At 47.6% G+C, this 22,729-nt stretch overlaps 2 protein-coding genes across 4 annotated transcripts; one reads left to right on the forward strand and one right to left on the reverse strand.

Annotated features, from left to right (window-relative positions):
- Positions 1-3,533: 3,533 nt before the first annotated feature.
- On the reverse strand, positions 3,534-7,270 carry LOC103460427 (UDP-glucuronosyltransferase 2C1). Its single transcript, XM_017303313.2, has 7 exons — positions 7,022-7,270; positions 6,388-6,877; positions 5,873-6,021; positions 5,667-5,798; positions 5,500-5,587; positions 5,110-5,329; positions 3,534-4,704 (listed from the first exon to the last, which is right to left on the reverse strand). The coding sequence occupies exons 1-7, from the start codon at positions 7,268-7,270 to the stop codon at positions 4,425-4,427; spliced, it is 1,608 nt and encodes a 535-aa protein (XP_017158802.1). The 3' UTR covers positions 3,534-4,424.
- A 3,864-nt stretch (positions 7,271-11,134) lies between these two features.
- On the forward strand, positions 11,135-22,584 carry LOC103460428 (uncharacterized). Of its 3 annotated transcripts, XM_081613180.1 has the most exons (11): positions 11,156-11,596; positions 13,408-13,515; positions 13,585-13,764; positions 17,095-17,491; positions 17,565-17,855; positions 18,232-18,255; positions 18,337-18,514; positions 18,614-18,702; positions 20,247-20,318; positions 20,514-20,644; positions 20,716-22,584. In XM_081613180.1, exons 2-11 carry the CDS (start codon positions 13,416-13,418, stop codon positions 20,874-20,876), a joined length of 1,623 nt encoding a protein of 540 aa, XP_081469306.1. In that variant the 5' UTR covers positions 11,156-11,596; positions 13,408-13,415; the 3' UTR covers positions 20,877-22,584. The 3 variants fall into 3 exon arrangements, 2 of the variants coding, with proteins under 2 accessions (XP_008400806.1, XP_081469306.1); XR_014090044.1 differs by having other exon boundaries at positions 11,135-11,596; positions 13,408-13,764; positions 20,491-20,644; positions 20,716-20,854; XM_008402584.3 differs by having other exon boundaries at positions 11,151-11,596; positions 13,408-13,764.
- The last annotated feature ends 145 nt before the right edge of the window (positions 22,585-22,729 follow it).

Consider the following 22,729-nt stretch of genomic DNA (forward strand, 5'->3'; position numbering starts at 1 on the left):
GCAGCCAAGGTTTACTGAGATTGGATCTTTAAATCGACCAAACGTGAGGAATGCTTTACAATAAAATGGATGAAGGTTATTAGTGTAATAATCTGATTAAGCTACCAACTAAAGCAATGAAGAGGTTTGGGGAGCTTCCACAACACAAGTTACACCAAGTATTGATACATTTACATGGTAAAATGGTATTGTAATGTGCAACTACCAATGATATCTACTGTTCACACAAGAGCCAGAAGACGCCTAACAAAGATGTAAAACTGATACAAGTGACCATCTCACAACCAATTATTGTCTGTATATATAAAACTCCAAGATGTGTGTAACTGACCTTCTAATGGGTTTCAACCACAAAAGTGGCAAGAAATGGACTTTGAGGGTACCAATTACAGATTTGGCTTTGGCCAATAGCTGGATTTAATACTACAAGAGCTCAGGTCTGAGGTGGTTAAGGCTGTTTAGCAGACCTTTAAGCTGAAGATTTTCTGAAATTAAAATTAAATCCTTCTGCAGTTAGGAGGGGAGCTGTAAGATTGAAAACAATACCAGTTGGCGTGCATGTTTGTGTGTGTGAGGCTATTCCTCATAGAAGACTGGACTGCATTTAAGACTCCCGAGTCCTAGAGTCACCTTTCCCACGTGCTGTTCCTATAGGCGGAACCTGGGAAGGCTGATACGTACCGCGCCCCTGGTTTCAAAAACACGCTATCCGTTAACACCGCAAGGTGGAACTAGCATGCCCAGGAAGCAGAAGCGTTCTCCGTTGATTCTCTTTTGGTCTGGGTTGAGTGCCGACGGTCTGCTTGGTGGGGCACCGACTCACCTGTGCCAAACTAACCAACATGAACTGTGCACCATGTTGTTACAGCTCCCCATGACACAGTGCCACCAAGAAGAATGAACAAAAGCAGCAAGTAAATGCTAAACTTCTTTGCTTGTTTTCCTTGCTCTAGTCTCCCGGATTTCAAGTTCTGCATGCACAACTGTGGAAAAACACAGACAACCAGTCACCATTCAACTTCACACATATCTAGGGTTTTATTCAGAAAATTAAATGCATAGAAAAACAGATCAGCATCACACTCAAAGCATCAAGAAGTCCAAACCATAAAATGGACATTACCTGAGAAAAGTAGAAAAATGAACAAAATACAAAAAGCAAATGCACCTTTGGGAATTGTTAATGTAGCTGAAAAAAATAATTTGATTTGCTTCTGTGAAATGGAGTTTTTTTTATTAAGAGGTAGTCCTAATTTGAATATATGCATTGAAGGTGTGTCCTCTCCTAAACCTCTAAGCAGTTTCAAATTACTTGGATAGGATGGGAGACCTATTCAAAACCAACAAGAAGAGCAAAGGTCTCATGCCAGTTACATCTGGAATCTGAGTTCCTCCCTTCCTAAACATTTGCACAAAGACCCCAATTACCAGAAAGATTTATTTTTCACCTAAACCAGGGGTGTCAAACTCCAGTCCTCGAGGGCCGGTGTCCTGCAACTTTTAGAAGTGCCTCTGCTGCACCACACCTGAATAGAATAATTAGGTCATTAGCAAGGCTCTGGAGAACTGAGGAGGTTATTAAGCCATTTGATTCAGGTGTTTTGTACCTGTGGCACATCTAAAAACTGCAGGACAGCGGCCCTTCAGGACTGGAGTTTGACACCCCTGACCTAGACCTTACTAATTTTTCCTGCCTGAGCGATTCCCAAATACTAGTTTTGTTCAAGGTTTTAAGTGTTCTTCTGACCACAGAAAACACCAAAGAATTTGACCTAGTAGTAAACTGACATAAGTTCTCTCCCATCCTAACCCAAGCTGCAGCCTTCCAAGTCTCTAGGTACCTGCTGGGATTTATCAACCCAGTATGAGTAAAGAGTCATTCTAGTGCCATCATACACCGCAAGACCTCTAGAATGATCAGTATTATGTGATTTAAAAAGAGTACATAACCATATTAACTTACCCAAAGCTGCCACCATGGGATGTCATCTATGATCACAGGCAGCAGTTCAACAAAATGCACCCCATTCTGAGTCATGGTGCCAATTTTCTAAATGTTTCCAAGTTCATTCTAAGTCAAACAGTTCAACAGCTGAGTTCATTCTGATCACAACAGTATATGGTTTGTTAAGGTTTGCAGTAAAGACAGTTGAAATACAAGCCACAATTTGAAGCCCCACTATGCAATGCATTCTGGGAAATGCTGAAATGCTGACGGACATTTTAAAGGCCATTTCTGATGTTCAGAATGGCATTTACACACATTTTTGTCAAATAGCAGAAGCACAGAGATGATATTTGAATCTGTGCTGTGATTTCTGTCTTAAAAATTGAGTTTGAATAAAAATCAAATCAAATAAAACATGGTTAAAAGAGTAGATGCTTAAAACTAAAGTCCAGTCTTCAGAGCAGCAAATCCTTCATCCAACAGAGGCTCAGAGATGATATTTTAAAAGTAAAGTGTGATTTATTTCCAAAACAGAGTTAAAAAACAAATAAAAATGGAATAAAATCTGGCTAAGTTGAAGTAAGAGGCCACTGAGGGTTAAAACCCAGCTCTATATTCCTAGCCAGACTGACTAGGCAGAAAAATGAATGGGAGTCTTTAGTTTGGACCACCAAATGTGGTGGGCACATGCAGAGGGGTGGAGGGAGCATAGAAAACCAAGTTTGGTGAAAAGAGCACTTATATTTTTGGAGTTGTTTTGAGTGAGCAATTCTTCAAATGAATGGAGGCCAATGGCAGCTGGGTCAAAGGAAGGAGCCACACCGACCAAACTTGGAGGGTTATGTGAGGCCCCTTCCACATATTCTCTGTGCCAAGATTGTCCTTCCTAACATTTTTTGTTTATTTTGTTTGCTGAAATGTGCAAGTGGGTTTCATCCTATAACCCTACCCCTCCACTAGATGGCAGCATAGGACTGTCATTGAAAATGGAGCTCTCCAAATAATCCAGATCAAAACCTAATCAAACATAGCTAAATAGAATCATGTGCATAAGTTGTACATTTACAGAACAAAGATGCTTTATGTCCATAAAGCTCATTAACAAAGTGGGCGGCTGGACTGAAGGATGGCTGTAGTTGCACCGGTACCGGTACCACATGGCTCCAGGATGATCAGTCTGGATTAATCTAAACGCTGATAAACCATCAACAGCAGATGAATATGATCTCTGATTAATCGCTCCCTCTGAATCCATCCATTGGGGATGTTCTCCATCAGAGCAAAAATGCTCCACAATTATGCGGCTCACCTTCATGCAGCTACTGACACGTGTGATTGTCTCCACACCTTGATCACCTTAAAGATAATCAAACCTGTTTGGAGTTAATCTGCTGATCCAACCCTGTTTCTTTTTTCAATGAGAATTAAATTACCCACAGTCCAATCTTTGAGACAAAAACTGAGAAAATGTTTTATCTCCATTCTAGTAATGTTTTCACATCCTTTGATTTGTTGAATGTGACATAGACATAGTAATGTTACAAGAAACAACTTTATAAGAAAAACATGAAAATTAAAACAAAGCTGGGTTGGACAGATATTTTAATCTCCAGGGACTAAAGGTCTCTGCATTTTGATCAAATCAATACAATTTACAGTGTTAAACATCTGCATCTGCAAGATAATTTGTTTTGCAATTTAAAAAGTATGTATATGAAATTTAAGACATCTTGGGTTTTATGTCATAAATGCTTCATACAAAAATTTGTTGAGACATTTGTTCATGGGTAAACATGAGCAAATCTGAAGCTCTGCCCATTTCAAGACATTGAAAGGTGTTGTGGTTTCTATCCTCTCCACCCTGTAGGGTTAGGGTTGTTTTTATTTACTTTAGTTGATGTTTACATAAAGTTATGAAATCAATAAAAATATAAACGTATTGTGTTAGAAGATTGATAGTGAGCACTTCTAATCCAGAATTATAGTTATCACCTTAGGAATATATTACAAATGTTCTGTGTGTAAGTTGGTGATGTGTCCAGATACTGTGATTGTGTAGTGATGGTTGTGTATACAGTACCTGTGTCATGCATATAAAAATACACAATGCAGCCTTATTGTTGCATGGCCGTCGTCTCTGAGGCATTTCTGATATTACATTGAACAGATGCTATCCATGCATTATTCTTCCAGAATATGATAAAAACTCTGGTGCATCAGTGTAAATAATTCCCAGGTGATTATGTGTTTTTGTCATATCATGTTATCTTTTGTTACCTTGCTGGTTAATATATTCATAAACATACATGATCCAATAGCCTGCTCAGAGTTTGGGTCTGATCAAAGTGTGTTGTAGTCAAACAGAGTCTCCTTAGGAGCAATTCAAGGAAAATGTGAAGAAACCCTGAAAACTGCATCTGGTGTTCTGCTTGGACCAAACAGATCCCGATAAAACAATAACGTTCAAAGCAGCTGGTCAGTCATTCTTCTCTCTTCGTGCTCGACCTTTGCAGTGGCGCAGGACACAGCGAAGCCCCACCCAGCAGAGGGCGGAGCCAACAGCTATGATGAACAGTATAGTCACTCCTGTGTCCAAGCTGTAGTACTGGAACCAGTACAGGTCATGTGACGCCAGCCTCAGGTGTTTAGCTCCTCCATGCCTCAACACAAACTCCAACCAGAAGGCGGCGGTGTTCAGTGGTGCCACCGGCTGCTGATGCTGCAGCGAAGACAGCTGCTGCATGTTGGACCTGAAGCTGAGCATCATGGGAAGAAAAACAAGTCAACACTTTTACTGTGAAGATGCTGCAACAAGAACAGGTCAGGAGATTTATTTCAGAGACAGCAGTCATAAACAAGCACCCTTTCAAACTAAAATCCTGCTTCCTGTGATGTTATGGTGAGGATTTGTTTTCTTTCCGTGTTAATTTGGTTCCTGTTCTGTCTCCTGCCCCTGATGGCTCCCAGCTGTGTCTCATGTTCCCTGATTACCTTCCCTGTGTATTTAATCCCACCTGCGTTTCTTGTTCTCCATCAGATCCTTTTGTTTAGCAACCACCAGTTACTAAACGTTGTCTCATTGCTCAACATTTGCATCTTAACCTGGGTCCAACAACATCTAACTTACCACCTCTAACCCAACTCATGACATTTATGCCCACCTGGGTTCATTGATGACGGCATGCAGCGCCTGCACCAGCTCATCCACTGTCATGTGGTTGAAGTGGAGGACGACAGCAGCACCACGGCGGCTCAGACGGGCCAGATTGTCTGGCTGATCACCAAACAGCGGGATGCCGACCACTGGAACGCCATGAAACAACGCCTCGTATAAACCGTTCGTCCCGCCGTGTGTCACAAAGGCCCGGGTCAGTTGGTGTCCTGAAGGTCATAGGGCTCTTATTGTGAAGGTTTTATTTAAAAGAAAAAGAAAGCTGCCGCTGATTTACTACCAAATGACAAATTCACATAGTGTTACTTTGAAAAGCTCTAACAGAGAGAGGAACAGAGAGCAGACTTTTAGTTTGAAAAGCTGAGAGAGGAAGTCATACCAAGCAAGTCATTCTGAGGGATCCAATGTAAAATCTTTGTATTTGGTGACAGAGTTGCCGGGGTTTTGCCACGATAACGCCAAATTACCTGAAAGATGTCACATGACAACAGTGGTTAAGTGGTGAGAGGAAACGGTGACAGGAAGTGAGTGGGTGGAGCCTCTGACCTTCTGTGGTAGTCGTCCCAAAGCAGAGGCAATGACATTAGCTCTGTCCGGTGCCAGATTGGTTACCATGGAGCCGAAGGTGACAACCACTATGCCAGCATCTCCAGAGCTCTGCACGAAGGCTTCCAGGTCCTGCAGGAAGTGACACAAGCTTAAAGTAATTTCATCACTTTGAGCTGTAAGTGAAACAGGAAGTTGAACCATGCCTCTGGCAGCGGATGGGCTGGTCTGCAGTGAAGACCGCCCACATAGAAAAAGTTTGGAGGTATTGGCCGTGGCGTCTCGATGTCCCAGAAGGTCCTGATCAGCCAGACATCAGCCCTCCCCAGGGAGCTACAGAAGCTGGTAGGACTTCCTGTTTACACAAACGCAACTCAAATGTATTTTTCTGGAGGAAAAGCACTTCAGAAATTCAACCCAAACCCTGACGGTCTGAATGTATTTTCTGGTATTTGATCATGAGGTGTGATAGACATGCCTTCCTCAGTCTTTATATCATGTATACCAGCCAAACAAACTTGCAACAGATAAACAAACATCATATTTCAACATTAGAATGATGATAAACTTGTGAAGCAGATAGCAGCTGTGGGACTATAGAATGAAACTCAGAGCTCTGATGGAGCGGATGTCTCCTCCCTGGTCCTACCCTGTGGGGGGTTCATGCTCTCTTTTTGGGGCTTTTTATGATGGATTTATATTACAAATGATAAGCACCAACCTTTGATGTCAGTGTAGAAAGAATCAACTGTCGTTCTCCAATACAATTCGCTCAACACAGACGTCCCTGTGTAGGTCAGCATGTTGACCAGCCGTTCCCTGAAAGTCATGTGGTCGCTGTACGGCAGTGGAGACGCGGGGATGAAGGATGCCGGCATCGGGGCTTGACCGCAGTGACGCTCCATGGTGCTGCCGAATGAGAACCGCAGCGAAAGGACCAGAGGCAAACCGAGCACCTCGGCCACCAGATCGCCACACATCACCATGGGGTCCAAGATGACCACATCAAAGGCGGCATCACGCAGGGTCGCCATCAACTGCTGGTTTTTCAGCATGGCGTCACACTGCTGCTTCCCAATTTGGGAGAGCTTCCCCAAGATCGTCAGTGGCACCAGAAAGCGATCCAGCAGGGAGGAGTTATGGGCTTTGTACATGGAGAACTGAATAAAATCCTGCATAATGTTGTTCATATCTGATCTACTGAATGGAACCTGAGAACAGAAGCACAAGGAAGTGATCAATTCGATTAACTGTCAGTGAGCTCAAGAGTCAGGAGTGGAACCACTCACAAGTAGCCTAGGTAATGTTTAACACTGATACTGATAGACGGACAGTCATTGGTTGGATGCCGCTACCTTGAACACCAAGAAGTTGTACTTGGCGGCGTCTTGACTGCTGTTATAGTTTACCGACGGCGAAGCGTCCGGCACCAGGACGGTCACCTTGTGGTTTCTTCTCACAAGCTCCTCTATGATGGTCCGCATGTTCAGCCAGTGGCTGTACTCACCTGGGAAGGCCAGAAAGTGTCCACTATCAGCTGCAGGGAAGAAGACGCCGAGCAGCAGGAAGGAAGGAAGGAGAGTAAGAGGAGAAGGGAACTTCATTGTGGATCACACCGCCAGGAGATGGAGGACCCTGTGTTTGCCTGTAGCTAAAGATCCAGAGTCCAACCGGAGCAAAGGTTACTGGGAGCTGTTCTCTGATTGGACAGCAGCTCAGAGCATCATCATCATCACTTCTAAAACTGTAAACACAGATGAAGAGTTGTCAGGGAGAAAAGAATTAAACCTGGTTCCCTATTGGAAGAAGAAATGTACTTAATTACATGAACTAATTCTGGATGAGGACGATAGAAGAGTTCAGTCAGAAACAACAAAAACAACCAGTCAGAAAACTGCAGGAAAGATTAGAGCAAAATCTAAAGGTGGAAAACACACACACACACACACAGGCTGAAATGTGAACACACACGCACATGCATACACACACACACACACAGGCTGAAATGTGAACACACACACACACGCACATGCATACACACACGCACACACAGGCTGAAATGTGAACACACACACACGCACATGCATACACACACACAGTGGCGCAAAAAGTGGGTATGGAGGGTATGCAACGCATAGGGGCGCAGCCCCAGAGGGGGCGCCAAAACCCCGTCTGGAGGGGGCGGCGAGCCGATGATGTTTTCCCATACACTTCAGCGCGCATTGCGCTCCTTCACCTCGCGCACGTAACGAGGTAAATGTGGCGAGTTTTACCCTTCACGTATCGTCGCGTCAGGGGCGTGGGGAGTGAGCGTCTCTCCTTCACCCTGACGCTCCTTCCCTCATTGGGGGGTGGGGGGGGCCCGATCTATGTTTTCGCATCCAACTGAATAATGTGTAGTTGCGCCACTGCACACACACACACATGCACACACACACACACACACACAGGCTGAAATGTGAGCAGGTCAAGGTGTGGTTGCAGGGTAAAGGTCAGGCACCATTCTTCTGAGAGGAAAAACAACTTGGTGCTGAGAAAGTCTATGAATCTTGTAGAATTGAGCTCCATATAAGTTAAACGGAAAAATAAAGACAATCAAACCTGAAAACTGATCCAGTTGCAGCTCTGAGGGCGTCAGCGATTGTGAATCTGAGGAAAACCAGGTGTCCAGTCTGCTGAAGACTTCCTGCAGGCATGGTTTATGAAGCTCCGCCTACCATTAGGAGGGCGTAGTATAGAAATAGTAGAGTAAGCCCCTGATTGGCTGCTTGGGTAGCCATCTTGGAGCGGTCGTCCCTCCTACTTAACTAACTTAACTAAACCAAAACAGCAGCAGAAGCCTCAGGACTGGCGGATATGTTGTTCAAATCAATGGACTATTGACATGAGGGCCTGAAAGATAACTTTTCACAGGTGTGCTGTGGTGGCACAGTGGTTAAGCACAACCCACATATGGAGGCCCAAGTCCTCGACGCAGCTGTCGCACGTTCGTTTCCAGGCCTTGGTGACCTTTGCCGTGTGTCTTCCCTTCTCTCATTACCCACTTTCCTGTCAATTAACTATCAAATAAAGGCCACTATAGCAAAAAAAGAAAACTTTTTCAAAAGTAAGATGGACATATTACAGTTTCCATTTTGTGATTATAATATTACTATACAGTATTTATGTCCACCAGCCAAATGACGGCTAATATTAGCAACAGTGCTTGGTGACTTCCTGAGATTTAAGTAAATATTTAAAAAATTCAATTAGAGGCTTCCAGGTGAGCAAGCAAGATGGCGGCAGCTTAACCAAGTGGTTTCCTGACACAGAGGTCCGTTAACCGAATATTTTCCGTATTTGACCAGTTATTTCTTAAACCACTGGAAAATTTAAAGCCCATTGGTCATTTGACAGGTTCTAATTAACACCCATCCCTGCCAACAGGCCTAGGTGGGCCCCATGTGGGGAAAAGGAGGACAGACCAGATGGGTCTGTCCATGTAGGGCCACAGCCTACGTGGGCCCTACATGGACAAACCTATGTGGGCCCACCACCATGTAGGGCCCATTTGGGGCCACCGTGGGACCCATGGACAAACCCATATGGGACCCATCTGGTCTGTCCTCCTTTTCCCCACATGGGGCCCACCTAGGCATGCTGGCAGGACATGACTGGTTCACATCACAGACATTATAGACTTTACCCTAAGATTTAATCTCTGAGGCAACAGAAATCAACTAATTTAAAAAATCCTTTCTGATTATCATCTCATGGTCTCTGAACTAAATGCGTCTTTCTGACCGGGAGCTGACAGCGAGTTGAAGAGCTACGGACCGGACGCTTTGGAGCGTCTGGTCAGGAAGCGCTTTCAAAACCTTTGGTTGAAATGGAGCGTTAAATTCAAGTCTCCATTGCAGACCAGAGAAAACTAAAGAGGATGCAACGTTGTGTTCATCCATTTGAGGAGTCGGGAGTTTACCTTGAGTTCACCTGTAACATGCGCAGTCCGCCGCTCAACCACTGAGGACGCGGCTCCACTGCTGCGAAGAATTAAAAACCGCTGGAAGTAACTCATCCAGCGTTTTTTCTTTGTTTTCATTTTTTATTTGGAAAGGCAAGATACAATTATTTAGTACAATCCAGCTTCCACCACAAAGGAAGGAAGAGAAGGAAAAACATAAGCCAATCCAGGTTTTTGTATCATAACCAAGCATCCATAACAGAAGAGTGAGTATCGGGGTACAGAGGGTCTGGTCTCATTTTTCTGTCGTTAGGGGAAAAACACAATCAAGAGCATAAATTTGCCATAATCCTGAACTGAGGTACAATACACAGCACAACAACAAGACTTGCATGTAATGGACATATTTAGTCCACAGGAATGACTGAGTTTACACAGTTGGTCCATTTAGACCAGATCCTGAAGAAAGATTCTCTTCGACCTTGAACAGAAAATGATAACTTCTCCAGAATGTAAATGTACAATGTTGACCCAATTATCCACTGTGGTGCTTCGGGCTTTAACCATCTTCTAGTGATGGACTTTTTGCACTAACAGCAGTTTTTATCCTCCATTTATCAAATGAAATGTTTCCTAAGATTCACATGGGATTCTTTCAGTAAAGATGTTATTTAGGTGGGAACACATTTGTTCCCAAAAAGCCTTAATCACCAGACAACCCCAGAAGATGTGATGATGATTTGCTCCATTTGTTCCACAGAGTCTCCAGCATGTGTCTCTGCTGCCCTGCTGTTTTTTCTGAACTGGAGTTTTTCCAACTGAACTGCCGCCATGTATTGGAGCTCAAAGTCATCCAGTGTAATTCATTAATCTGTTCCCAGACTTCACATCCAGCGGATTTAACAAATGGAGTCTTCTGGGTGCATGTTGAGGTAGTTTGGCATTTCGTCAACTCCATCAGCTTTTGAGGCTCTATCAGTGATGGTGTTTATAAATCTCACTGAAATGTGCAATTAATTCATTTTAATGTATTTTACATAAATTGCATTACTTCACATGTATCAAGTATTTCTTTTTACTCACTAGTTTGTCACCTTCAGTTCTGTGTCAACTCCGTCAGATGGACTTTTTTGTTGTAAATATTTTTTCTTTTGTTTCTTGAGAAGCATTTGTCTGTGAAATGAGTACAAATATCACTATTAGGGTATTTTAAAAATCATTTTATATTTATTTTTGTCAGATGGGGATGACAAAGTTCTGGGTCAGGTCGATTAAATTTGTACTTTTTTTAAAAAATGTTGCAACTGGGAGCCTGTACCTCAGCAACTTTACATTTCCAAAACATTATTTGTCATATTTGCATACATCAGGTTGAGAAATAACGAAAAAACAATTATGGGAAAATTAAAACCCATTTTGTCCCTTTTCTCAAGAATCACTGTAAAAACCCGGAAACCACGTGACCGAATTACCATGGCAACGGCCTCTGGTCGAGTCTGTTTCCAACATCTAATAATAACAATAGATTGTATTAAAAAGCAAATTGAACTTTTACCTGGACGTTTGCCTGCCTGGTTCGACCAGGTTCGGTAGGGTTTAGTTCATGTGGGTTTTACTGAACCAGAAAGAACCGAACTGCTTCCGGTTGATCTGGAAAGTCGCTCTCTGCCACATGAGGAAAGGAATTGGAGGTGAATTTGGTTTTGGTCTGAATCTCCCAGCCGAACCATTAACCAAGTTAAACCCGGTTCAAACGTTTTATCGGTTGTATTGTGGCTTTTATTTTGACAGTCTGCCCCTTATGTTCGCTCTAGAGTTGTTGAATGATATTATTTTGAAATCCCCGACGGAAATATGCTTGAGACACTTCCGCTAGCGTTGCACCGGTCCAAAAAACTGCAGCCCCGATCGGTGCGGATAATCCGGGTCCAGTGGGCCGGGAAGCCGCCGAAATGAGCCCGAGGAGCAGCTAGCGGACCCCGGGAAGGTAACCTGCCGCTACATGTCCCGGTTCGACCCGTTTTCAGAGCCCCACGCGCCGCACAGTATGCTAACCGGAGCTACATCTGCTACCTGCACGAGCGCCAACAGATCCAGAACCTGCTGGTTCTGCTGGGAAATACGTGGGTCAGGCTGGTTCTGTCTCCAGCCGAGGAGAGGACCCAGATGGACACTCCTCCCTTAAATCAGGGCTGGACAGTCCCGGTCCTGCAGCTCTTAACGTCTCTCTGGTCCAACACACCTGGATCCAGCAGCTGAATCGGTCCAGTCCGGTTCTGCTGACGAGCTCAGTGTGTGACTCAGGTGTTGAAGTGGAGACGCATCTGAAAGCTGCAGGAGGCCCAGCAGGCCCGGAGCCGGAGCTGGAGCCCGAGCTGCCCACCAGCTGCCCACCCAGCTGCCCACCAGCTGCCCACCAGCTGCCCACTAGCTGTCCATCAGCTGTCCACCCAGCTGCCCACTAGCTGCCCACTAGCTGCCCACCAGCTGCCCACCAGCTGCCCACTAGCTGCCCACTAGCTGCCCACTAGCTGTCCATCAGCTGCCCACCCAGCTGCCCACCAGCTGCCCACCAGCTGCCCACTAGCTGCCCACTAGCTGCCCACCAGCTGCCCACCAGCTGCCCACCAGCTGCTCACTAGCTGCCCACCAGCTGCCCACCAACTGCCCACTAGCTGCCCACCAGCTGCCCACCAACTGCCCACTAGCTGCCCACCAGCTGCCCACCAGCTGCCCACCAACTGCCCACTAGCTGCCCACCAGCTGCCCACCAGCTGCCCACCAGCTGCCCACTAGCTGCCCACCAGCTGCCCACCAGCTGCCCACCAACTGCCCACCCAGCTGCCCACCAACTGCCCACCCAGCTGCCCACTAGCTGCCCACCAGCTGCCCACCAACTGCCCACCCAGCTGCCCACCCAGCTGCCCACCAGCTGCCCACCAACTGCCCACCAACTGCCCACCCAGCTGCCCACCCAGCTGCCCACCAGCTGCCCACCAACTGCCCACCCAGCTGCCCACTAGCTGCCCACCAGCTGCCCACTAGCTGCCCACCAGCTGCCCACCAGCTGCCCACCAGCTGCCCACCAACTGCCCACCCAGCTGCCCACTAGCTGCCCACCAGCTGCCCACTAGCTGCCCACCAGCTGCCCACCAGCTGCCCACCAGCTGCCCACCAGCTGCCCACCAACTGCCCACCCAGCTGCCCACCAACTGCCCACCCAGCTGCCCACTAGCTGCCCACCAGCTGCCCACCAACTGCCCACCCAGCTGCCCACCCAGCTGCCCACCAGCTGCCCACCAACTGCCCACCCAGCTGCCCACCCAGCTGCCCACCCAGCTGCCCACCCAGCTGCCCACCAGCCCTTCCTTCAATCAGACCAGGTGTCGGGTCACTTTGCTGTAAATCTGATCACATGACCAGAACCCACCTTCAGGTTCTATGACCTTCCTGATGACCCCCCTCAGGGCCTGCAGGTCAACCAGCCTGGTTTCCATGGAGACAGCTCCATCGTGCTCCTGGATGGGTCCAGGTGTCCAGCAGGTTGGGACACCTGGACCCATCCACAGAACCAGTCCAGACTCGCAAGAACAGGCGGAGGAGGTTCAGGTCCAGAAGGGTTCTGGTTCTGGACCGTTCTGCTGTTTTTTCTGTCTTTAGACCAACCAGACTGGCCTCTGATTGGCTGATATCTGATCATGATTTTTGAACCAGTTTCCTCTGATTGGAAACCGATCAATAATCAAAGATGCTGCAGGTTTTCTCTCAGTTCACCTCTGTCTCTCTCTCTCTCTCCAGGCCTTGAGATGCTCTCTCGCCCGCTGACAGAGACCAGGGGGCGTGACCCGACAGCAGAAGCCCTGCCCACTGATCTCCCATTGGCCGATGCAGATGAGGCTCTTGCAGGTGGTTTTGTCTCTCTGTTGATTTGTGCGTCCACAGGTAAAGGTGTTGACTCCAGCTATTCACCTGCAGGAGGCCCCGCCCCCCCGGCCCCTCCCTGCTGCTCCTGCGCCTCCCTCTTGCCCCGCCTCCTGGCAGCTCACCGCATGGAGGTGCGGCGCCTCCTGCGAGGAGCTTTGTCATCGCTCGGCCGCCGCCTGGACTCTCTGGAGAGGAAGAGGAGGAAGAAGAGGAAGGAGGGAGGAAGAGGAGGTGGGTCCATTCTGCGCTGGCGGTTTGTTGTTTATCGTGATAAAGTTCTTCTACCGTTACGATAAATGCAGATTAATTATGTTTAAACTCTAAAACTGTCTATGTTGTTGGACTATTAACCCTTAAAGGTGCGTTGGTGAATTCAAAAATGATTTAATGCAGTTATTGAGCATTTTACTGATGCAAATCACACATTTATATGACGGCTGACCGAAGGACTCAGAACACCTGGAGATGTCAAAGGTGTTTGTGGGCCCTGATTGGCTCTCGTTTGCTCTGGTAGGTTCTGATTGGCTCTCGTTTGCTCTGGTAGGTTCTGATTGGCTCTCGTTTGCTCTGGTAGGTTCTGATTGGCTGTTGTTTGCTGTGGTAGGTTCTGATTGGCTCTCGTTTGCTCTGGTAGGTTCTGATTGGCTCTCGTTTGCTCTGGTAGGTTCTGATTGGCTCTCGTTTGCTCTGGTAGGTTCTGATTGGCTGTGGTCGGCACTGGTTGACTGCATCCTGCAATCGTAGCCAATCAGAGACCTGAAGAAAGTTCATTAATAGATGATGAGTTATTGTCACTTATTATTATCAAAATTGTAGCACAAAATGTGAATTAAATGATACATCATACCTTTAAATCTTCATTTCAATGTAACTTATTCACTAATAGTCTGTCTGAAGTCCATCTGGTCTGAATTCCTCGTTTACCTCAGGCGTTTTACAGAAACTTGGTTTTTTAAAGGGATCCAGGATTAGTTGAACATGTTGCACTTAAAAAATATATATTACTATTTGTGATATGCCAAAACTTACAATTCCTTCAAAAATGTACATTGTTTATTATATTCTTCACTTGATTAAACGAAGCCTCGACATAATGAAGGAGTTGGCTAACGTCACCGAATTGGATCATTTTTGTTCCCCGAGACAAAAACAGAAAAAACTAATAATTATATCCAAAGCATGCGGAGCAGCTGGATCCTCCAGGAGGCAGCTAGCAGCTAGCAGCTAGCACACAGCGCTAACCGGAGGCTCACTGCTGACCAGCGGCCAGGACGTCTCTACCGACACACAGCATCATGTCTACAATTAGCTTTTATTAGCAGCTTAGCGTCGCTGTGTCCGTCGCTTCCATAGGAAGGAACCGACCCTCAGTCAGACCAAGACTTTCAGAAAATCCCTCCTGATATCCTGGCGGAGGTTCCTGAGACGCTGTCCTTCAGGTCTCCACAAGCGGACGTTCCCCTCTGATCGTTCCCCTCTGATGAGGGAACGTTCCCTAGGAAACCGACATTAACCATTAGAGGCTCTGATGCCGCGGCGACGTGAGACTCCTGAGCGTTAAACTCACTGACCTGCAGCTTCAGCAGAACTGAACTCGGATACAAAATCACCGCCAGGAAAAAAAATGGCCGATTCTCAAAACTGGAAGTCCTGACCTTGTTCAGCGTTTCCACAGCAAGTGATGACGTCAATGACGAGAACAGGTTAACCCGTCAGACGAGAACAGGTTAACCCGCCAGACGAGAACAGGTTAACCCGTCAGACGAGAACAGGTTAACCCGTCAGACGAGAACAGGTTAACCCGCCAGACGAGAACAGGTTAACCCGCCAGACGAGAACAGGTTAACCCGCCAGACGAGAACAGGTTAACCCGTCAGACGAGAACAGGTTAACCCGTCAGACGAGAACAGGTTAACCCGTCAGACGAGAACAGGTTAACCCGCCAGACGAGAACAGGTTAACCCGTCAGACGAGAACAGGTTAACCCGCCAGACGAGAACAGGTTAACCCGCCAGACGAGAACAGGTTAACTGTAACCCAGCAGAGAAAATGAACTGACTGAAAAATCTAACCCAGAGAGAATATAGAGATATCTTTAGGAGAATAAATGTTAGTTTTTTGATCTCCTAGACACTCAAAGTTCACAAAAAAATGAAGATTGAAAAAAGTGAATTTTGCATGTTCCTTTAACTTTAAGTGCATTTGGCCCCCTGCTGGTTTAGCTACCTGACCTCAGCCTGGTGGGCCATCGGGGTTTTCTACTAAAAGATGTGAAGTTGACAGCAAATGTAAAATGTACTGAATAATTATGTTACTGGAAAACGTTGCAGACAACATTTAACTACTAGAACATCTAACTAAGAACATCAATGCTGCTAAATTTGACTTAATCCTTTCAGAATAGATAAAAGATTTTAAATTGTCTAACATTTAAATTTAAGATTTTGAGGAGCTGGCAAGTTTGCTTTGTAAAAGTTCAGAGAACAATCTACATAGATTGTTTTGTTACCACAGAAACAATTTGGTGCTCAGTTTAATCTTAGAACTTTAGCTGTTCATGAATACATCTTAGGAAAGTACAATTATAATTGACTGCTCAGCCAATTAAACTAGGCCCCCTCTCCCAGGTTTCACTAAATCTGTTAGTGGTGCTGATGGGGCCCTTAAATCAAATTCTGCTCAAGGCCTGATTCAACATTGGACCGGCCCTGCATGATGAGCTAAATCCACTGCGCTGAGCATCTGCTGGATGTAGACGGACAAACGGGAGATTTAATTTATGGGGCTTTAGTAGCTCTTCCACTTTGTGTCTGTTGAGTTTTTAACAATCGCCACAGAGACTCTCGGCTGCCTGAGCTTTACGGGACGAGTTCTGATCTCTGCGCGGCTGCACCTGATTTTAAGTAGACAGCATTTAATATGCATTGTGTCGCCGCAAAGCATAACAAACAAGCCAGCGTGCTGCGCTAGTCAAGGCGAGCACGAAGCTCCTCCACGGGCTGAACCACAACGCACCGGCTAACCGGGACTCAGACTATCAGAGCAGAAACACAGTCAGCATGTTGAGACGTAAACGCAACATAAAAACCTTTGTTTGCGCATCTTGAGGTGGATTTAAGCTCGACTCCTACTTTGATCAAGAAACATGGATCTTCACAGGGGGTTGACATGAATGAGCCTCTGTGAGCGAAGAGGGGAACTTCAGAGATCAAGGCACAACGGCGCGCGAAGCAGCCGATGCTCAGAGGCGCCGGCGGTCTGATTGGTGGGGCATCAACTATAAAAACTATAAACCCATCTGCCTTCCAGGAATAACTGCCCTGCCAGTGAAACGCTCACCGCAGAAGAGAGGCTTGAGTCCGACTTATTAAAAACACACACACACAACGCTCAGCCTGGCAGGGGAGCATCTAAAGCCTGGCGGCCCGCCAGGCCTGTAATACACTGGGGGAAACGCTGCTGAGGAGGAGGAGGAGGAGCTTACTGCCAGGTGTCCAGAGGCTCCTCCCCCTTTATCATCTGCCTTAGTCACCTAACCTCACCTGCTTTCTTCCTCACCAGGTCCTCCTAGTGTCACCTGCAGCTCCTCTTCCTCATCTGCATCGTCGCCTCATGTCGTCACTTCCTCTTCCACTTCATCAGACCTGATGAAGTGGAAGTGCAATCCTTCCTGCAGCTTCAGCCTATCAGAGAAGAGTAGGAGGGGCAGTGAAGGAGAGGAGGTGAGGAGGAGGAAGAGGAGGAGAAGCCATGAAGGCTTTCTTCCTCCAGGGAATGAAGAGGAGGAAGAGGAGAGGTTTGTGGGTCAGATGGCGGTCTCCGTCAGAGGAAGAGGAGGACCTGAGGAAGAAGAGGCAGAGCATCTCGTCCTCCATGACTTCAACCAGAGGAAACGCAGACGAAGGGTCGGCCAATCAGAGCAGGGCTTCAGCGAGCTGCTGAAGAAGAACGGCTACAGGTGAGTCCGGGTCTCTGACGGTGGGCGGAGCTCCCAGGTGACGCGGTTCTGACCTGCTCCGCTTCCTTCCTAGCTCCCAGCATGCACTGCTTCCTGTGCAGGCAGCTGTGATTGGCCAGACCTGCGGCCAATCACAAGGCCTCGCTGTGTTACCGGGACAGTGGACGTTCTCTGACATCATCACGCACCTGTCCTCCAACCGGACCCACCTACAGCCATGGCTCCAGAACCCCGCCCCCGTGCTGCACCTGTCTGCCGTTGCCATGGAGACAGTGTTAGACTGGGTGAAGGGCGGAGCTTGTTGGAATCCTCTGCGTCCTCTGAGGGACTGGACGGCACCGCCCAGTTTGGACAGCGACCACAGGTAGGGGGCGGGGCCGTCGGGATGGGGGCGGGGTCGGTGGGATTTGAACCCGGGACTCCCTCGCTGCAAGGCAGCAGCCGCTGCTCTGTGAAAGCTTTAACGTGGATCGATTGCTCAGGCCTGAACGGCAGCAGTTCCCCATCACCCCTCTAGGGGTCACTGTAGCTGCCAGCACAAGGTCGGTCTGGCTATGGAGCTGCGTTGCCGTTGGAAACGGCGTACTCTAGGTTTTACTGTATGGTTAGGGTCCAGTCTGTTACCATGGTGATGGACTCGTTGGTTCCTCCCGTTTCTCCTGATTTATTACCAATCAGCTGATTAATAAGTTACATCATTAATCTATTTATTTACTAACTAACTTCTGTTTCACCCTCAGCTACATAAGAAGACCGATGACCAGGTAACATCTGAAAACACACTGTGTGTGTGTGTGTGTGTGTGTGTGTGTGAGCACTAACAGGTGAACCCATCTCTGTTTCAGCTCTACAGGTTCTCCTCAGGGTCATCACAGGCTGCGGTCCAATCACGGTACCTGGAGCCTGTGGTTGCCAAGGCAACGAGCCTTGGCACTGAATTTATGTTCAGCCAATGGGCTGTCTGCTGCCCTCCCTGCTGACCAATCAGCAGCGCTCTCAGAGTTTCACAGCACAAATGCGAAGGTGATGATGATGATGGTAATGATGATGATGATGACGATGATGGTAATGATGATGATGGTAATGATGATGATGATGATGATGATGGTTCTTGTGACCCAGCTCAGTAAACGAGTATCGCAGATCAGAATACGGCGTGCGTTGCCACGGGAGACGCCTCTCACACCAATGGGACTGCCCAAAGCGAAACGGTAAGAAAACAGTAAATGTTTGTGCAGCTTTCAGCAGGAAGTTGGTTGGATGGTCTTGGGGATCCTGTAGAAACATATTCAGTTTAAAACATGATGAAGTCTCCTGGTTATGTTTGGCCATTCTCAGGGCTTAAAGAGCTCCGTCTACAAAGATGTCTGCCAATCAGAATTCTAGCTCCCGTGTTCTTGACCAATGACTGTCAAGAACAAACCCTTTTCTACAAAACGGTTTGTGGAAAAGAAGCGCATGCGTTCTGTAGTACTCGTAGCGTTTATTTTATACGCTTTATACGCTTCCTGTTTACACTGCGTCGCCAAGACACTTCCCGTCAGCTGTAGTTGTCTTGCCAGGCCACTAGGGTGCGTTCACTGCCAGTACATGCGACCTGTAAGTGTCCCGTATGAGCACTAGAGGGCGCCATAGCGTCGCCGTTCTCAGTGTTCTGCCAAACGCCATAGAAAGAAGAAGAGCTGCTCAGTGCTTGGGGAGGAAACATGGAGGCTAACGGTGGAGCTTAGCTTACATATTTGAAGTTGTCCAACCGGAGCAGCATATTAACAACTTAATCGTCATGTAGTCCGTCATGGTTGATGTTTTTCTTCCTGTTTGCATGTCAGGACACAGAATAGTGAGATTTGTTGAGAATCAGTGACGTTCAGTTCGGATGAATGCGACCTGGACGTTATGGTCGCATTTGAATCGGATACGTATCAAATATGGATCCCATTCGAAAAGAATCCGACCTGAGCTGCTCACACTGCCATGAAAAGATCGGATACAGGTCGCATTACGTCACAAAAATCAGAATTGGGTCACTTCAGGCTGCAGTGTGAACGCAGCCTAGGTGGCGCTAGTATTTTAACAGTAACCTGCTACATTGTCTTTCCAGACGTTGGGCTGTTCGCCACCGTTTCTGTTGTTATCCAGCTGTTGAAGCGCAGAATAAGCTGTTGGTTCTGTGCTTGTGCGCTCTCAGGCCTTGGCTCCTCTCACAGGACGGTTCCGATCTGAAACCCGGTTTCAAAGCATGCCGAAAGGTGAAAGGTCACTTCTTAATGAGCGGCTGGACCGCAACAACAGGTTATGGTTCAGCTGAAGAGCGGCGCTGTGTAAACGGTACTAGAGCGGTCATCATGAAGATCACTATAACTTTTGCACATCAGTCCAGTTTGGACCTCCACATCCCGTCTGACCATCAGAACCAACATTCAGAAGCTGGACTTCACCCGACCCAGTAATAGTTTCAGACCCGTGTTTCAGTTTTTCCCAATTAAAATTAAATCCCAGGTTAATTTTGAGGATTTTTCCAAATTTTTCTCCAGAGTGATGTTGGTTCTGACCCAGTTGAATCCTCAGAACCTGCTGGATTTAACCAGCGTCTCCATCCACTTTGTCTCCCACGACTACAGAACTTCCTGGTTTCTGTCCAATTAGAGCAGAGAAACACTGCCAATAGATCTGGTTGTGGAAGGTTCTGGTGGACCTGTCAGAACTCGATCTCAGGGCGGTTCTGGTTGATGATGCTGCTTCCTGTGTTCCTCAGTTTGAAGAAGAAGGAGTTCAGCCTGGAGGAGATCTACACCAACAAGAACTATGAGGCCCCGCCCAACATCAGGTAGGTACCGGTACCAGACCTCAGAGGTCCGACAGGATCTGTTCTAGTGTTGGTGTTTCCTGTAGTCAGTGCTGACAATCGGGCCATTAGATCCCGATTGGCTAATGACTGTTGCTAACATCATTTAGGGATACAACCCATAGCTGGTGGCGGCTTCAACTCAGCTTCCCAGAATGCTTTGTGTGTTTCCTGCAGGAGCCTGGAAACCATATTTGAGGAGCCTCGGGAGAAGGATGGAGCGCTGCTCCTGATTGGCCAGCAGAAACGTCGCCGGCTCCTCCTCTTCCCTGACTTCACTCAGCCCAGGAAGAGGAAGAAGCCCCAAGGTCCGCCATGAACCCAACACCTCTGGTTCTTCATCAGCATCAGCCGCTGATCTGCTTCCTGTTTCCTCCAGGGGTGGGTCTTCCTGTTTCCTTGGCGCCCAGAAAACGAGGCGCAGTGCGGCGACACGTCCAGGGCGGCGGGCTGGATGACGGCAGCGACGTGGACGTGATGCTGGTGGAGCGGCTGAGCGAGCTCGATGACTTCCTGACTCAGCAGGGCCTGGACGTGTGACATCATTTCCTGACAGCTGACTAAATGGACACACCAACGGTGACGGTGTGAAGGGGTGAATGGAGACATGTCTGCAGAGGCTGAGCCTTGGATCAGGCTCCGCCCCCTACAGATACACCTGTGGACAGAAACCTCATCCAGCTGCCAGTCTCTGCAGTACCCTGTAGTACTCTGTAGTACCCTGTGGTACTCTGTAGTACCCTGTGGTACTCTGTGGTACCCTGTGGTACTCTGTAGTACCCTGTGGTACTCTGTGGTACCCTGTGGTACTCTGTGGTACTCTGTAGTACCCTGTGGTACTCTGTGGTACCCTGTGGTACTCTGTAGTACCCTGTGGTACTCTGTAGTACTCTGTAGTACCCTGTGGTACTCTGTAGTACCCTGTGGTACTCTGTAGTACTCTGTAGTACCCTGTAGTACTCTGCAGTACCCTGTGGTACTCTGCAGTACCCTGTGGTACTCTGTGGTACCCTGTGGTACTCTGTAGTACTCTGTGGTACTCTGTAGTACTCTGTAGTACCCTGTGGTACTCTGTAGTACTCTGTGGTACTCTGTAGTACCCTGTGGTACTCTGCAGTACCCTGTGGTACTCTGCAGTACCCTGTGGTACTCTGTAGTACTCTGTGGTACTCTGTAGTACCCTGTGGTACCCTGTGGTACTCTGTAGTACTCTGTAGTACCCTGTGGTACTCTGTAGTACTCTGTGGTACTCTGTAGTACCCTGTGGTACCCTGTGGTACTCTGTAGTACCCTGTGGTACTCTGTAGTACTCTGTAGTACCCTGTGGTACCCTGTGGTACTCTGCAGTACCCTGTGGTACTCTGCAGTACCCTGTGGTACTCTGTAGTACCCTGTGGTACCCTGTGGTACTCTGTAGTACCCTGTGGTACTCTGTAGTACCCTGTGGTACTCTGCAGTACCCTGTGGTACTCTGCAGTACCCTGTGGTACTCTGTAGTACCCTGTGGTACCCTGTGGTACTCTGTGGTACCCTGTGGTACTCTGTAGTACCCTGTGGTACTCTGTGGTACCCTGTGGTACTCTGCGGTACCCTGTGGTACTCTGTAGTACCCTGTGGTACCCTGTGGTACTCTGTAGTACCCTGTGGTACTCTGCAGTACCCTGTGGTACTCTGTAGTACCCTGTGGTACTCTGTGGTACTCTGTGGTACTCTGTAGTACCCAGTGGTACTTTGTAGTACCCTGTGGTACTCTGCAGTACCCTGTGGTACTCTGCAGTACCCTGTGGTACCCTGTGGTACTCTGCGGTACCCTGTGGTACTCTGTAGTACCCTGTGGTACCCTGTGGTACTCTGTAGTACCCTGTGGTACTCTGCAGTACCCTGTGGTACTCTGTAGTACCCTGTGGTACTCTGTGGTACTCTGTGGTACTTTGTAGTACCCAGTGGTACTTTGTAGTACCCTGTGGTACTCTGCAGTACCCTGTGGTACTCTGCAGTACCCTGTGGTACTCTGTAGTACCCAGTGGTACTTTGTAGTACCCTGTGGTACTCTGTAGTACCCTGTGGTACTCTGTGGTACTCTGTGGTACCCTGTAGTACCCTGTGGTACTCTGGAGTACTCTGTAGTACCCTGTGGTACTCTGGAGTACTCTGTAGTACCCTGTGGTACTCTGGAGTGTTGTGAACTGTGATGTTTATTTCTGATGAAAACTATTTTTGGACAAATAAAATCATCTCTTCTCTGAAACATTTTCTGGCTGTCCAGTCGTCTGCCAGCAGCTCAGGCTGTGATTGGTCAGTCTTACAGAACCGGGCAGGTCCGTCGAGGCTCAGTCCCCCGAGGGACACGGTCCAACGCCTTCTCCAAGTCCACAAGACACATGTAGACTGGT

The sequence above is a fragment of the Poecilia reticulata genome, chromosome 12 (genome assembly GCF_904066995.2).
Source record: "Poecilia reticulata chromosome 12, P_reticulata-male-v2, whole genome shotgun sequence".
NCBI lineage: Eukaryota > Metazoa > Chordata > Actinopteri > Cyprinodontiformes > Poeciliidae > Poecilia > Poecilia reticulata.

Coding starts and splice junctions, on each gene's coding strand:
- LOC103460428 (XM_008402584.3), top strand. CDS start 13,416: ATGCTCTCTCGCCCGCTGACAGAGACCAGGGGGCGTGACCCGACAGCA. Junction 13,765..17,094: donor GAAGGAGGGAGGAAGAGGAG/GTGGGTCCATTC, acceptor CTTCCTCACCAG/GTCCTCCTAGTGTCACCTGC. Junction 17,856..18,231: donor AGTTTGGACAGCGACCACAG/GTAGGGGGCGGG, acceptor TTTCACCCTCAG/CTACATAAGAAGACCGATGA.
- LOC103460427 (XM_017303313.2), bottom strand. CDS start 7,270: ATGAAGTTCCCTTCTCCTCTTACTCTCCTTCCTTCCTTCCTGCTGCTC. Junction 6,022..6,387: donor TTTCTACACTGACATCAAAG/GTTGGTGCTTAT, acceptor TTGTGTAAACAG/GAAGTCCTACCAGCTTCTGT. Junction 4,705..5,109: donor GCCGTCATCAATGAACCCAG/GTGGGCATAAAT, acceptor CATGATGCTCAG/CTTCAGGTCCAACATGCAGC.